This window comes from Gopherus evgoodei, unplaced genomic scaffold (genome assembly GCF_007399415.2).
Source record: "Gopherus evgoodei ecotype Sinaloan lineage unplaced genomic scaffold, rGopEvg1_v1.p scaffold_44_arrow_ctg1, whole genome shotgun sequence".
Classification (NCBI taxonomy): domain Eukaryota; kingdom Metazoa; phylum Chordata; order Testudines; family Testudinidae; genus Gopherus; species Gopherus evgoodei.
Genome location: NW_022060065.1, coordinates 727,777 through 741,443, shown reverse-complemented (window position 1 = coordinate 741,443; position 13,667 = coordinate 727,777). Strand labels below are relative to the sequence as shown.

Sequence of the window (13,667 nt, the reverse complement as noted above, 5' to 3'; positions counted from 1 at the left end):
CTTTCTCCACACCAGTCATAATTTTATAGACCTCTATCATATTCCCCATTAGTTGTCTCTTTTCCAAGCTGAAAAGTCTGTTGTATTAATCTCTTTTCATATAGAAGCTGTTTCATACGCCTAATCATTTTGCCCTTTTCTGTACTTAAACCCTAAAAAGGCAGGTAGAATCTCATGTCTTCATGAAATGAGTGACTTAGCCAGATGACTTAGATAACGTGGGTGCATTGCCTGGAACATAAGAGATGCTGCAATGGGTCAGACCAATTGTTTAAGTCTTGTATCCTGTCACTGCTAGTGATCAATACTTGATTTATGCTTTGGGGGAAAGCAAACATTTGCTATAATGCATCTAAATAGTTATATGCGGTGTTTAACCTTGAAGAACAAGATTTTATTCTTTATCTACATATACATATATAACAATAGACAGAGGCAAGATACAATTCATATTACTTAAAACTCTAGCCCTTTTAAAAATCCATGTACATAATTTTAGATTACTGAAAGAAAATGAGATTTTTCTTACAGTTCCGAGCATTTATTCCTTCATTTTGAAGTAGGACATATAATCCCATCAAGATTGCTTACTGTGTCTCAGATTTTTTTGAAAGTGAGCTCCCGAATCTCCTTCAGTTCATTAACTTGAAGAAATTTCAGAGATACTAGAGACTGTCAGCCATTCTGTTATAAACACTATTGTATTCTGGCGATATTTTGTGGTGGTTTAATCTTTATATTCCTAATCCTTTTCTGTTCTGATATCTCTATTGGCTTTAAGGCTTTTTTCTCTTCATAACTTCATTCATAACCATCTGTGGCTGCATCTAGTAAATGAGCTTTGCTTTTTTTTTTTTAATTTCAAGTAATTTGGAATCTGTATTTCCCTATTTTCTTATCAAGGCAGTCTTTTATTCAGAACATTTATCTCGTGGGCTCATCCTTTAACAGCACAAATTAAACCATTGAATGCAGATTGTAGAATCACAGTTCTAGCATAAGGAGAGATGAATCTGACTAAATAGCAGAAGACTGAGCAGAGGTTTTAAAAAAAAATATGTTTTTTGTGCTCCCTATGTGGTTTCTTTTAAATAGTGTCAGTTTAGGTTAGCCTGACTGACTTGAAATCTACTGCTCACTTTTTTCTCAGTTACTACCATAGAAGTCCGGAAGAAGACTGTTTTTAGCTTTAACATCTCTATTTTTACAATATTGATTTTCCCCAAGTATATAGAATCATAGAAATGTAGGAACCTTGATAGGTCATCTACTCCAGTCTTCTGGATTGATGTAGGACCCAGTATTATCTTCTACCATCCCTGACAGATGTTTGTCTAACCTGTTCTTAAGAACCTCCAGTGACAGAGATTCCACAGGTAATTTGTTCCTTGGCTTAACTACCCTACAGTTAAGTTTTTGCTACTATCTAACCTAAATCTCCCTTGGTGCAATTTAAGTCCATTACTTCTTGTCCTGTCCTTAGTGATTTAGGATAACCATTTATCACCTTCCTCTTTATAAGAGCCTTTTACATACTTGAAGGTTATCATCATATCCTTCCTCAGTCTTCTTTTCCAGACTAAACAAACCCAATTTTTTCAATCTTTCCTGATCATGTTTTCTAGACCTTTAATCTATTTGTTGCTGTCCTCTGGACTTTCTCCAGTTTGTCCACAATTTTCCTCAAGTGTGGTGCCCAGAACTGGACACTGTACTCCAGTCGAGACCTTATCAGTGCGGAGAAGACTGGAAGAATTACTGCTTGTGTCTTGCTTACAACACTCCTGCCAATACATCCAAGGGTACATCCAGACTACCCGCCCTATTGGCGGTTGGGGATCGATATATCACATCTCATCTAGACACGATATATTGATCCCTGAACACGCTCCCCATCGACTCCGGAACTCCACCTGAGCGAGCGGTGGTAGCGGAGTCGATGGGGGAGCTGCAGACATCGATCCTGCGCCATGAGGATCCGAGGTAAATCGATCTAAGATACTTGGACCTCAGCTGTGCTATTCACTTAGCTGAAGTTGCGTATCTTAGCTCGACACCCTCTCCCAGTGTAGACCAGCCCCAAGATTGTTTGTTTGCTTTTTTGCAACAGTACTGTATTGTTGAATCATCATCTATATCAAAATAGGTCTCTTATGAAACGTATCCCTTCAGTATAATTTTGCACAATATTCTGATATTTTATTGGTTGAATAAGTTGGAGTATAGGTCTGTGAATATCAATATCTTATCAAAACAAATCATACTCTGAACTTGATGTACAATATTAACTAATTCATCAGTTCTCACATCTTTATTTAAGATTGCCCACTGGTTACTAATGGGGGATGCAAAGTAATCATAGTCCTATCATTATTTGTAATGGATGGTTTTTCTGTCACTTCCATCTTTGATCAAGTATGTAATAATATCCAGTGTGAAACATAAATAGATCCAATATTGACTCTTAATGGTCCATAGTTTACTCTAAATAATAGGAAGAGCTTCTTTGAATTCTTAGCAAGGACAATGGTGGTTATTTGTTGCGGGAGCCTCCAAAGGACCCAATCAGGATTTGGGCCCTATTGTGCTAGACTCTAAACCCATGGGCTATATGGTCCCATTCCTTGAGGAGCTTGCAACTTAAGACAAAACACAAATGGACAAGGATAAACATACAAGCAAAGGAATTAAGGTGGTAATGGGCACATGTCTCATTGCTTAAATTTTCCCTTCTTTGACACAATCCTTTTATTTTAATTTTTTATTTTGGGAAAGATTAAGCAAAGGGGAATAACAGAGGTTAGTGATTAAACAGGCTTGGAGGGAGGTCAGAGTTGGAGGGCGCTGGTTGCAATGTGTAATTTGGTTAGGGAGTCCTCAGGATGTGAACTTGCTTCCTATATCCTTGGTATGATAGGCTCAGATTTGATGACCTTTAGGACGTGCTGCAAGGCTCATTTGTTTTCCTATGGTTTTCTGAGGTTGGATATATGAAAGAAGTTCATTTTAAAGGCTTTTGGAGTGTTTTGATACTGATTCTGACTAGTAAAATTTATGACATTTGTTATGTATAATTGTTCACTAAATTTTTAAAAATATAAAATTTAAAATTAAAATATAAATCGTACAAATGTAAAGCTTCTCAAAGTTAAATTGTATAATTTTGAATGGGCTATGGTTATTTAATTCTTGAAATAAAACCTTATTTTTAAATGAAGTCTGAACATTGAGGTAGGTATAGGAGACCATAAATTCATATATTGAATGTTCTTTCATAACCAAATAGCTATATCTCCTGTTTGCCTTTTTTATGATTGAATTATTTTTTTAGTTCATTTTAGTAAGGCATAATATTCTGCAGTCATTTGTCACTCAGCCAGGACATGGCTTCTTTATTTATTCATTATTTACACTTCACTGAAACCTATTTTGTATTCTAGCTTATTAGATATGTTTAATTTTTAACCAGAAGCTTCTTGCTCCTTCCTTACTCTGTTCCACTGTAGGTGCCCTCACTTCAAATGGTATAAATGCAGATACCAGTGCTGAAATAGGACGTGCCAAGAACTGCCTTGGCCCTGAAGACATCATAGATAAATATAAAGAGGCCATTTCTTACTATAGCAAGGTAACCTTACGTGCATTATGAAAAACTTCCATACATGCATCAATTCCAGTGTACTGTCAATGCATTTTTAGTTGATGTTAAAGATCACCTGCCTTACAAACTACATATAAATGTTGGCGTATTCTTTTCATTTGTGTAAGGGTACAATAATGTTGTAAGAAACATGAGTAACTTAACAGTACAGCACACAGAGGGCATACAGAGTCTGCTGTCTGATAGGGGATCTGGCTATTTCAGAATTCTGGTTAAGCCTTCACACTACAAGGGACCAACCTCAAACTATGGTGTTCTGTTGAGTTGTACTGTGTACTGCACCACTTGTGCCTTTAGACTGTAAGGCCTGTAGATTAACAAAAGCACTTTAAAATATATATACTAATTAATGCTAGTTATTTTGGGAAAGTTCTCTGTTAAATGGTGGGCACAGTTATACTTTTGAATATTCATGTGTATGTCTGTCATTGACACGTTACTGTGTAAGCTGACTAACATATGTATGCTGGAGCAATCTTTGAGTGGTGTCTTGAGTTTATTGAAGGGTTTGCAACTAACGGTACCTTTCCTGGAATGAAATATTTAGAACATTAGTCTCAGGAGCGTGTGAAGAAGGAGGCGGGGGGACCTGAAGAAACAGTAAAGCAAATATTATTTTATCTGATCCTTAAATGGAGACTAAAAGGAACTTTTAAATCCATCAGCCATACTGGACCCTTTTTCCAGATTTCTGTGTCTAAACTGCATCCTCAGAGCATATGGTGTTAAGGTGGCTGTAAACTTCTGTTTAGAGTTAAAAACCTTTGTATTATAAATTCCCTTTTGCATCAGCGTAACTGGGTATCCTTATCTGTAGAACGGGTACATTTCATGATATTACATAACAGTACCTAGCTGTATCTTAACGTTTTGTTCAGTTCTGTCATCCCCTTCTTTAAGCTTCAAAACATTTATTTTGCATTGTTCTGAAACCAAGTTTTTAAAAATATGGGTTTTAATGTCATGTTTGCAATGAAAGAAGAATCTCCAAACAAAGAAAACTGTTATATACAGATAGTAAAAATTACACTGAGATGAAGCTGACTTTAGCAGTTCAAGGATGGATTGTTGTTCGTTAGTGTGCATCATAAGTCGCTAATCCAACAATGTAATCATTAGTGTTCAGAGGTAATTGTATGGATTTTGGTGAAGTGAAAAGAATGAAATGTGAGTTGCATGCACAGAAACATTTTTCAAGCCTGACAAAGAGAGGCATGCTTGTATATTAAGGCACTTCGGTTATTTTTGTTTCCTCTTTTTTCAAGTATAAAAATGCTGGTGTGATTGAGTTGGAAGCCTGTGTGAAGGCGGTGAGAGTCCTAGCAATACAGAAAAGAAGCATGGAAGCTTCTGAGTTTCTTCAGAATGCAGTTTATATCAACCTTCGTCAGGTGAGTGTATAAACTGTTGGTTTTTTTAAACTCAGAATGAAAAAGTCATTAAGGGGTGAAAAATCCTTGAATTTAGGAACCTTATTTTGCTATTCTGTCTTGAAATAATGCTTTACACCTCTTTAGCACCTTACATCCCATGATCTCAAAGCATGTTAGATATACTAACAACTCCATCTAAATGTAGAGGCTTGGTGTGTGAGATTGAAGACTATTGGTCATACTCTTGAAGTGAAGAATAAAAGTGTCTTAGGGATTCCCGGCTGTCAAAGGTCTTATTGGAAAGCTATGCTAGAGAAAATTGGCCACACTATCAGTTGTATCATACCTATTATTCCTCAGCTGCATCTGTTATGTGAGATATGAACATTATATGTATAATACGATACATTTTGTTTAAAAAAATTCAAACCACTGAAAACCAGACTCAAAGCCCAGCATAAAAATATATCACATTAGATGAATAAGTCTTTCATATGGGGAGGGTCTTATGGTGAGCCTCAACTGAACATTTGTCAACTCAAGACAATGTGATCCTTGAAAGAGAAATTATTTTATGAATATGTCCTGGAACTTGTGGAATGATTCACACTTGGCACTTCCAGCCTGCAGTTGTGTAGAAAACACATCCTTAACAGGTTGGTACAATGGCAATTATCACTTTATTCAGCTGTCACTTGCAGAAGGGATGTATAGTTCTTCCCTGGAGGACATCTGACCTAGGTGAATCTCTATTACTAGTGGAGTGAATAGGTTTAGAGATCAAAGCACTGACTAATTTTTGCTTCTCAAGTGGGCAGAGGCCAATTTGTTGTCTGAATGCTCCACATTCTGAGTCCTCTGAACTACCAAACAAGTGGCTGAATGGAAAAATTTCTTCTGGAGAATGATTCCCAGATTGTATGTTCCTCTGTGTTTAGAAAATGTATAACAAAGATGTAAAAGTATGTGCTGGAGTAAAGGTTTCTACTGGTGCAGAGCTCTTCAATCTAGGAAGGGAAGCATGAAAAGATCCAGTGACTAAAAGTTGAAACTAGAAATTTAGACTAAAATAAGGCAATTTTTTTTAAACAATGAGGATAATTAACCATTAGAACAATTTACCATGGAAAGTGGTGCAATCTCCATCACTTGAAGTCTTCTTTAAAATAAAGATGGATGTCTTACTAAAAGATATGCTCTAGTTCAACAAGAAGTTGTGGCATAAATCACTAGGTGAAATTCTTTGGCTTGTGTTGTGTAGGAGGTTAGACTAGATAGCAGTTTTTTCTGGCTTTAAAATATATATATGAAAAATAGATTAAATTGTAATTATTACTAAAGATAGATGTGTTAAATTGGATGAGTGAGGCATTGTGGCTGTAGATTTTTGTCTCAAATGACAATGCCAAGCTCTACCAGCTCTCTTCTGTAGATATTTGGAGCAATACACCTTGGCTCTGGATGGATTTTCCATAGGCTTGAATCTTCTGTCATTGTATTGTTCTCCTCACTTTTGCTTTAACAATCTTCAGATTAGAAATAGGAGGCCTACCATTTCCTTTATATGTTGCACAGATGGCTAGATGCTAGAGACACTGACAGATGCATCTAAATATTGTTTTGAAAATTCATTTATAGCACCTATGTTCTTGTCTAGTATCACACATGTTATGACTAGTTCTTGTCTTAAGTATCACACGTTATGACTAGAATCTTCCTTTGAGGTTGTGGAAAAAGAGCTAAGTTGATATGAAAATTGTTATAAGATACTGTCTTAGGATAAATATTAAGCATAATTGTATGATGGGGTATGTTATGGGACGAACACCTCAAAGAACACCTGCCACTGGGTACATGGAGACATAGAGGCTTGGACTTCTGGACAAAAGCTCTACCCAGACTGCTTGTTTGGAACTTTGGGGGGTTTGCATTTGAAGCATTGGCACTTGGCTCTTGGAGAGGGAGAGATGGTTTGTTGTTTGGCTCGTCTGAGAAGCACTGCTGGGCTCTAAACTTAGACTGCCCAAATTAGGTAGTGACAGATGTTTCTCATTGAACTCCTATACTCTTTGCCATTAGATAGTTTCAATCCTGGAGCAAGAGTTACTTAAACACTAGTTTTTTCCTTTGTATATTAGTGACTTTTTTGAGTGAAGTTGCATTCATACCTTTAAAGTTATCAAACATACTTTTTTTATGATAGTTGTCAGTGATTTAAAGTCGTGTATTATGGGTTGTTTGCCCAAGCTATATATTGTGCACTAGCTGTCAGCAATGATACACTGCAAGAACTTTAAAAAGCAACAGAGAGTCTTGTGGCACCTTATAGACTAACAAACGTATTGGAGCATAAGCTTTCGTGGGTGAATACCCACTGCATCAGAACTTATTGCTTGTTACTAGGATATTGCAGAACTGAAATATTCTCTAACAGCCTCTGACTTTTCCAAAACAAGACACTTTTTTCTCTATTTAACTTCAATGTTTGCTTTACAGTTAAACAAGAGAGAAATAGTGAGCTTAAATTGGATATCACACCGCTGCTTCACTTTGGTATAAACTAGAGAAAACTTATGTTTTGATCAAGTTTGTTCTTTCATACTATTTGATACCTATCAAGATTAAGCTTTTCACTGTCCATTTCCTGACTCCTGTGGGCTTTTGTGCAGAAGCATGAGGATTAATATTTACATTGTACTTAGAAATTTGTAAAATCAAAGAAGGATTAAGCTGGGACGACTATTGTCCTTTTTTCTGAATTCGTTAGTCTATTGAAAAAGGCTTGGAAATTTACAAGGTGGTGTAATCTGCAAGAAACGTGCATTCTTGATACTAGAGTTCCACATGCATGAATATAATTAGGGCTTCAGCTTTTTTTGGTTTATCAGTTTCATTTTTTGAAGTCTTTATTTTTAGCTATTTTTGATTTTTATGTAGATGTCTAAATATTGGTGGCTTTCTAGGCATTCTTTGTCGTGTGAGTAATTTATATAATATACATTACAGTAGTATGTATTGTAGTGAGTAATCTCTTTGTAATGTTCCTAAATGTGCTTTAATATAATAATGATTTGTCCGCGTCTACACTAGATGCAATAAATCGATCCCTGATAGATCGATCCAGCAGGTAGCGTAGACGTACCCTAAGAAACATCATCCCACTGGAGACTTTGTCTTTCAGATGAAACTTAAAACAAACATCCTGTTACTTGTGGGCATTATTCCTGACATGCCAGTTGGATGGCTGCTGTTAACTGTGTGGTTTATTCACTTCAGGGCTATCGTTTGCATTTTTTCCCAAAGCTAGGAGCATCAATCTTGATTTTTCTAGTCAAATTCTAATTTAGCCAATTACCTTCTCTCAAGCTAAAATTCCCTTTTTATTTCAACCAGATCAGGGTATTTTTCATTGTCATTAATTTCTTAGGGTTCCTTTGAAATGACAAAATGCTATAAAAATTTCACTTATACATAATCTATTGAATTCTGAAGTGCAACTTACAATATCATCTTTTTAATATGATGTGCTTTTCATCCATATGTCCCAAAGCTTTACAGAGGAGATGAGTATCATTATCTCCATTTTAAAGATGGGGAAACTGAGGCATAGAGCGACAAATGACTTGCAGAGCCAGGAATAAAACCCACATCTCCTGAGTCCCAGTCCAGTGATGTAAACCGTAGGTCATATAAAGTGCAGATAATATAAAATGGGTTAGAAAATGCAGGTCCTAGTGTAAAGGCTTGGTAAAACTCAGGACACAAGCATTAGAGCAGATATAGAAACCTGCTAACGGGGCCAGGACCAGAGATTATTTGCTTGTTTGCTTATAATATGCAAGATCATTGGGGTCTATAATGCTGGCTCCTTCATTGTCTTTGATATATTTTCTATGTATTTTTCAGTTGTTACATTTTTAACATTTTAGCATAGTAAAAAGTACTTGACTCTCTTTTCTCTTCTTTTTTACATTTCAGCTTTCCGAAGAAGAAAAAATCCAGCGTTACAGCATTCTCTCTGAATTGTATGAACGTATTGGATTTCACCGAAAGTCTGCGTTCTTCAAGCGTGTAGCAGCAATGCAGTGTGTGGCACCTAGCATATCAGAGCCCGGTTGGCGAGCCTGCTACAAACTGCTTTTGGAGACACTTCCTGGATACAGTTTGTCTTTGGATCCGAAGGACTTCAGCAAAGGTAAGTTTCTGTGGCTCAAACTGCTGGTTTCTGCATTAGTGTAACTAAATTGCTTCAGAAACAACTCCTCTATCGACTTCAATCTGATGCCAGCAATTCTAGAAAGAAGCATCTTTGTCTTTGCTAATACTGCTTCTGTTTGTTCAATAAATATGAAATTCTGATCATATATAGGAATGTCAGTAGCCCATCAAACTGTACTTAAATAAAATGTATTAGAAATGAGGAATTAGCAGAAGAAATCTTGGAGTCACTTGCAATATTATTTGCAAACTCATGGATGACAGGAGAAGTCCTGAAAGACTGGAGAAGGGCTACTGTAATCTTTAAAGAGAGGAAAAAGGAGGAACCAGGGAACTATAGACCAGTCAGCCTGTCCTCGATACATGGGAACTGCTAGAGCAATGTATAAAACGTTCAGTTTGCAAATACCTGGAGGATGAAGGAGTGATCACTAGCGATCAGCATGGCTTTTCTGAGAACAAATGCCAAACCACCTTGATTTCCTTCTTTTAAAAAGGTAACTGGTTCGATGTATGGGTGAATGCAGTGGACATGCTAAAATCCTGGTATATTAAGACTTTTGACAGTCCCACATGACATTCTCATAAGTAAGTTGGAGAAATGCTGGCTTGGTAGGACTACCATAAGTGGATACATAAACAGCCATAAACAAAGAGTAGCTATTAATGGAATGATGTTAGATGGGAAAGATCTCCGAAGGGGTTCCTTTATTAATGACCTGGGTGTAGGAATAGAGAGCATTCTGATCAAATTTGCAGGTGAGACAAAGCTAGGGAGGGTTTCAAACACTGTGCAGGATAAAGCTAAAATTCAAAGTGATCTTGATAAATTGGAGCACTTGGCTATGTACAGGAAAATGAAATTCAAAAAAGAAAAATGTAAGCTGCTATGCTTTGGAAAGAAAGACCAAATGCACAAATACAGAATGGGGGAAAACTGGCTTGGCAAATAGCACCGCTGAGAAGGATCTGTGAGCGATGGTGGATCACAACCGCAACATGAGTTAACAATGAGATACTGTTGCAAAAAATAGCAAATGCAGTTTTGGGTTGCATTAACAGAAGCATAGCATGCAAGTCATGGGAAAAGATAGTACCGCTCTACTTGGTGCTGGTTAGACCTCAGCCGGGGTACTGTGTCCAGTTTTGGTCACTGATGCATGGAAAGGGTCCAGAGGTGAGTGACAAAGATGATCGAAGTATGGAAAGCAAGCCGTATGAGCAAAGGCTGAAGGACTGGGTATGTTTAGTTTGGAAAAGAAGAGATTAAGTGGGACATGATAGTGGTCTTCAAATACTTGAAAGGCTGCCATAAAAAAATAGAGAAAAATTGTTCTGTCTTGCCACAGAGGGCATAACAAGAAGCAATGTGTTCAAACTACAGCATAGCAGATTTAGATTAAATTGTCCATTCTCTAGGTTGTCCTTATTGCCTTTTTTATAGATTGACACTATATTTGGCCCTTTCCAGTCTTCTGGAATCTATCCCATCTTCCATGACTTTTCAAAGATAATTAATGGCTCATATCTCCTCAGTCAGCTCCTTCAGAATGGAATGCGGATTTCATGCTACTGATGAGGCTCATGTGCTGGATGTGACTGCTGTTCCATCAATTTTCAGTTTCATCATCTCATATACTGAGTTTGTAGCTGCCGTAGAAATAAAAACATTGTTTCCAAGCACAGTCATTATTACGCAGCTATACTTTTATAGTTTATCTTAAAAATATTTTTTTACCTGTGTAAGTTTTACATTAACCTGTTCATCATAGATCGTTTGATTGTTTCAGATAAGTTGTTTTTGAAGGAGTTAAAATTTTTTGAATGTTGTTTGAGCTGTTTTTATAAGCTGAATGACATGACATGATTATTAAATTTGCCTTTATACTTTTTGTAAACCTTTTTGTGTAACTTTTTCCCTATAAGGAAAATCCAACCAGCCGATTGGTTGGCTGTGTCTTTTAATAAATGCTTGATAATATGGGAGAATTTTCTTTCTTGTACAGTAGCACGTTTGTGTGGTACCTACTGTACAATGTAGCAAGAAGAGCTATTTGTTCAAGTGTTCTCTGCATATTCCTACCCATAGAGTGCAACCTGAATAGCAGTGCCCATTAATGCGCAAGTGCACCTCCTTCTGCCCTCCCCTCCCAGTTTCTAAACATTCTCGGAGGCTTTAAAAGGGGTGCGGTACTCCATCTGCCTCAGTTCCTTATCGATTGTTCACGGTAAGAACAGCCAGACTCGATCAGACCAATGGTCCATTTAGCACAGTATCCTATCTTTTGACAGTGGTCAGTGCCAGTTGATGCAGAGGGAATGAACAGAACCAGGCAATCATCAAGTGATCCATTCCCCTGTTGTCCACTGCAAGCTTCAGCTTAGGAATGCTCAGAGCATGGTGCTAGATCCCTGGCCAATGGCATTTGATACGTTAATAGAGGATAGGTGCATCAAGTTCATTTTTGAACCCTGTAATAGTTTTGGCCTTCACAACAGCTACTAGCAGAGAGATCGAGAGACTGACTGGATGAAGTCATAGAATCATAGAATATTAGGGTTGAAAGAGACCTCTGGAGGTCATCTAGTTCAATCCCCTGCTCAAAATAGGACCAACACCAACTAAATCATCCCAACCAGTACTTCCTTTTGTTTGTTTTAAAAGTGCAGTCCAGGAAATTTCATTAGGTGATCCCTTGTACTTGTGTTATGTGAAGGAGTAAATAACGTTTCCTCGTTCATTTTCTCCACACCAGTCAAAATTTTATAGACCTCTATCATATCCCCTTGGTCTAGGTCTTCCTGATCGGTGCTTTTTAGCTAGTTTTAGTATAAGCTTTTAGTATAGTTAGTGACTACATTAACACTACCTAAGAATTAGTCTTTTTTATGATTATATATGTTATTAGTTAACAAAGTTATAGTTAATCTGGCTCTTTAATTCTGAGAGGGCAGATCCAATGATCAATAAGCCACGATTTAGGAGCTGTCTATAGGTCTGCCTGGTTTCTGATGAGGATGTTAGTTACCTTAAGGCATCAAGGTGCTTCGTATGCTCTGTATTTACTCCGAGGACAAGAAAGGAGAGGTAGAACAAACTTCAGGCTCTATTTCAGGAGGCATTTAGCAGTCCCCTCTCACTCCCCTGCTCTGACCTTTTACAGGGATCCAAGACTGTGCAGAGATTGGTTTTGGCCATGATTACCACTGGGGACAAGAAGCAAGAAAAATCTTTGCAGAAAGTACTAGTTATGGTTCCAGGCTCTAAAAAGTCTTAAGGTTGCAAGGAAGGATTTCAGACTATTGAATCCTAAAATAAGATATTTCTTGTTGGTGATGACCTCTATAAGTGGAGCCAATCCATAGGTGAGACGTTCATTGAATCTATGCACTCCCAGGCTGGCAGCAGAACCAGGGAACAAAAAGGACTATTACAGGAGCCAAGACCAAGAGGCATTCTGGGGACTTTTTGCATCTGATATCAAAGATGGTATCCACCCTCATCTTTGAGAAAAGATGTAATTAACTTTAATATCAAAACCCCCTTCAGGGTCATCAACAGAGAAAGGTAACCTTTATACCCTGTAGCAGAGGTAGACAAACCTCAGCATTGTCTTTTTGTGGACCACACACGTTACCTCATATTTGGCATGAGGTCCCAGAATTGTATGCCAATTCCTGTTTTGCATTTCCCAACTCCATTTGGAGATAGCCTATACCGTACTATTTTTACAGCTAGCAAGCTATAACCTTGGATTGGTGAGCTTGAGAGATAATATGCAGCAGATCTGCCATACAGTTTAAAACCCTTCCTCCTTCCAATCCCCTCTTCCTTTTCTTTTCTGGGATCTGTCTTTTATTAAACCTTGCTGAAATTCTAGGTGGTCTTCCTTATACCTGCTTGTATAAGGAAGACCAAAATGGTTACAGAAGAAAGTGGTTTTACTCAAAGTACTATCTAATTCAGAAAAAGGTTGGAGATCTTCAACCCATATTGGAACTCGGGAAACTAAATTTGAAACTTTCTTATGAATGAGTTTCACATGTTTTGTCTCTGAGAATCCCCTCCCTTTCCACATAGCACTGGTTTGCAGCTCTGAATTTGACGGACACTTCTATTTCTACATCTCCATCAGACCATTCCACTGTAAATGTGTCTATCTCTTATACTAGGAGACTGTGACCCTGGGATCCCTTGATGCCACAACAAGACAGAGCTCAATTCCAGGCTCTTACTGAAGAGGGTATGCTGGCACTTCTATCACAATTGAAGCAATAGACACATGTAACTGGATGTCAGTGCCCATTGTGATGTAGCCATGACTCTCAACACATTCTTTGTGATTGCCCAGGAAAGTCCAAAACACCATGGAGGGCTTGACCTTTGATGTAGCCCACTGCAACTGTGAAAAGAC

At 37.6% G+C, this 13,667-nt stretch overlaps 1 protein-coding gene across 2 annotated transcripts in view; it reads left to right on the top strand.

Moving 5' to 3' along the window:
* TRAPPC9 (trafficking protein particle complex 9) overlaps positions 1 to 13,667 on the top strand; it is a 742,651-nt gene that overhangs the window by 40,551 nt on the left and 688,433 nt on the right. For both annotated transcript variants that reach the window (XM_030546427.1, XM_030546428.1), the window contains exons 6-8: positions 3,507 to 3,628; positions 4,927 to 5,052; positions 9,013 to 9,229. In XM_030546427.1, coding sequence (XP_030402287.1) covers positions 3,507 to 3,628; positions 4,927 to 5,052; positions 9,013 to 9,229 — 465 coding nt within the window. The remainder of the gene's footprint in view (positions 1 to 3,506; positions 3,629 to 4,926; positions 5,053 to 9,012; positions 9,230 to 13,667) is intronic.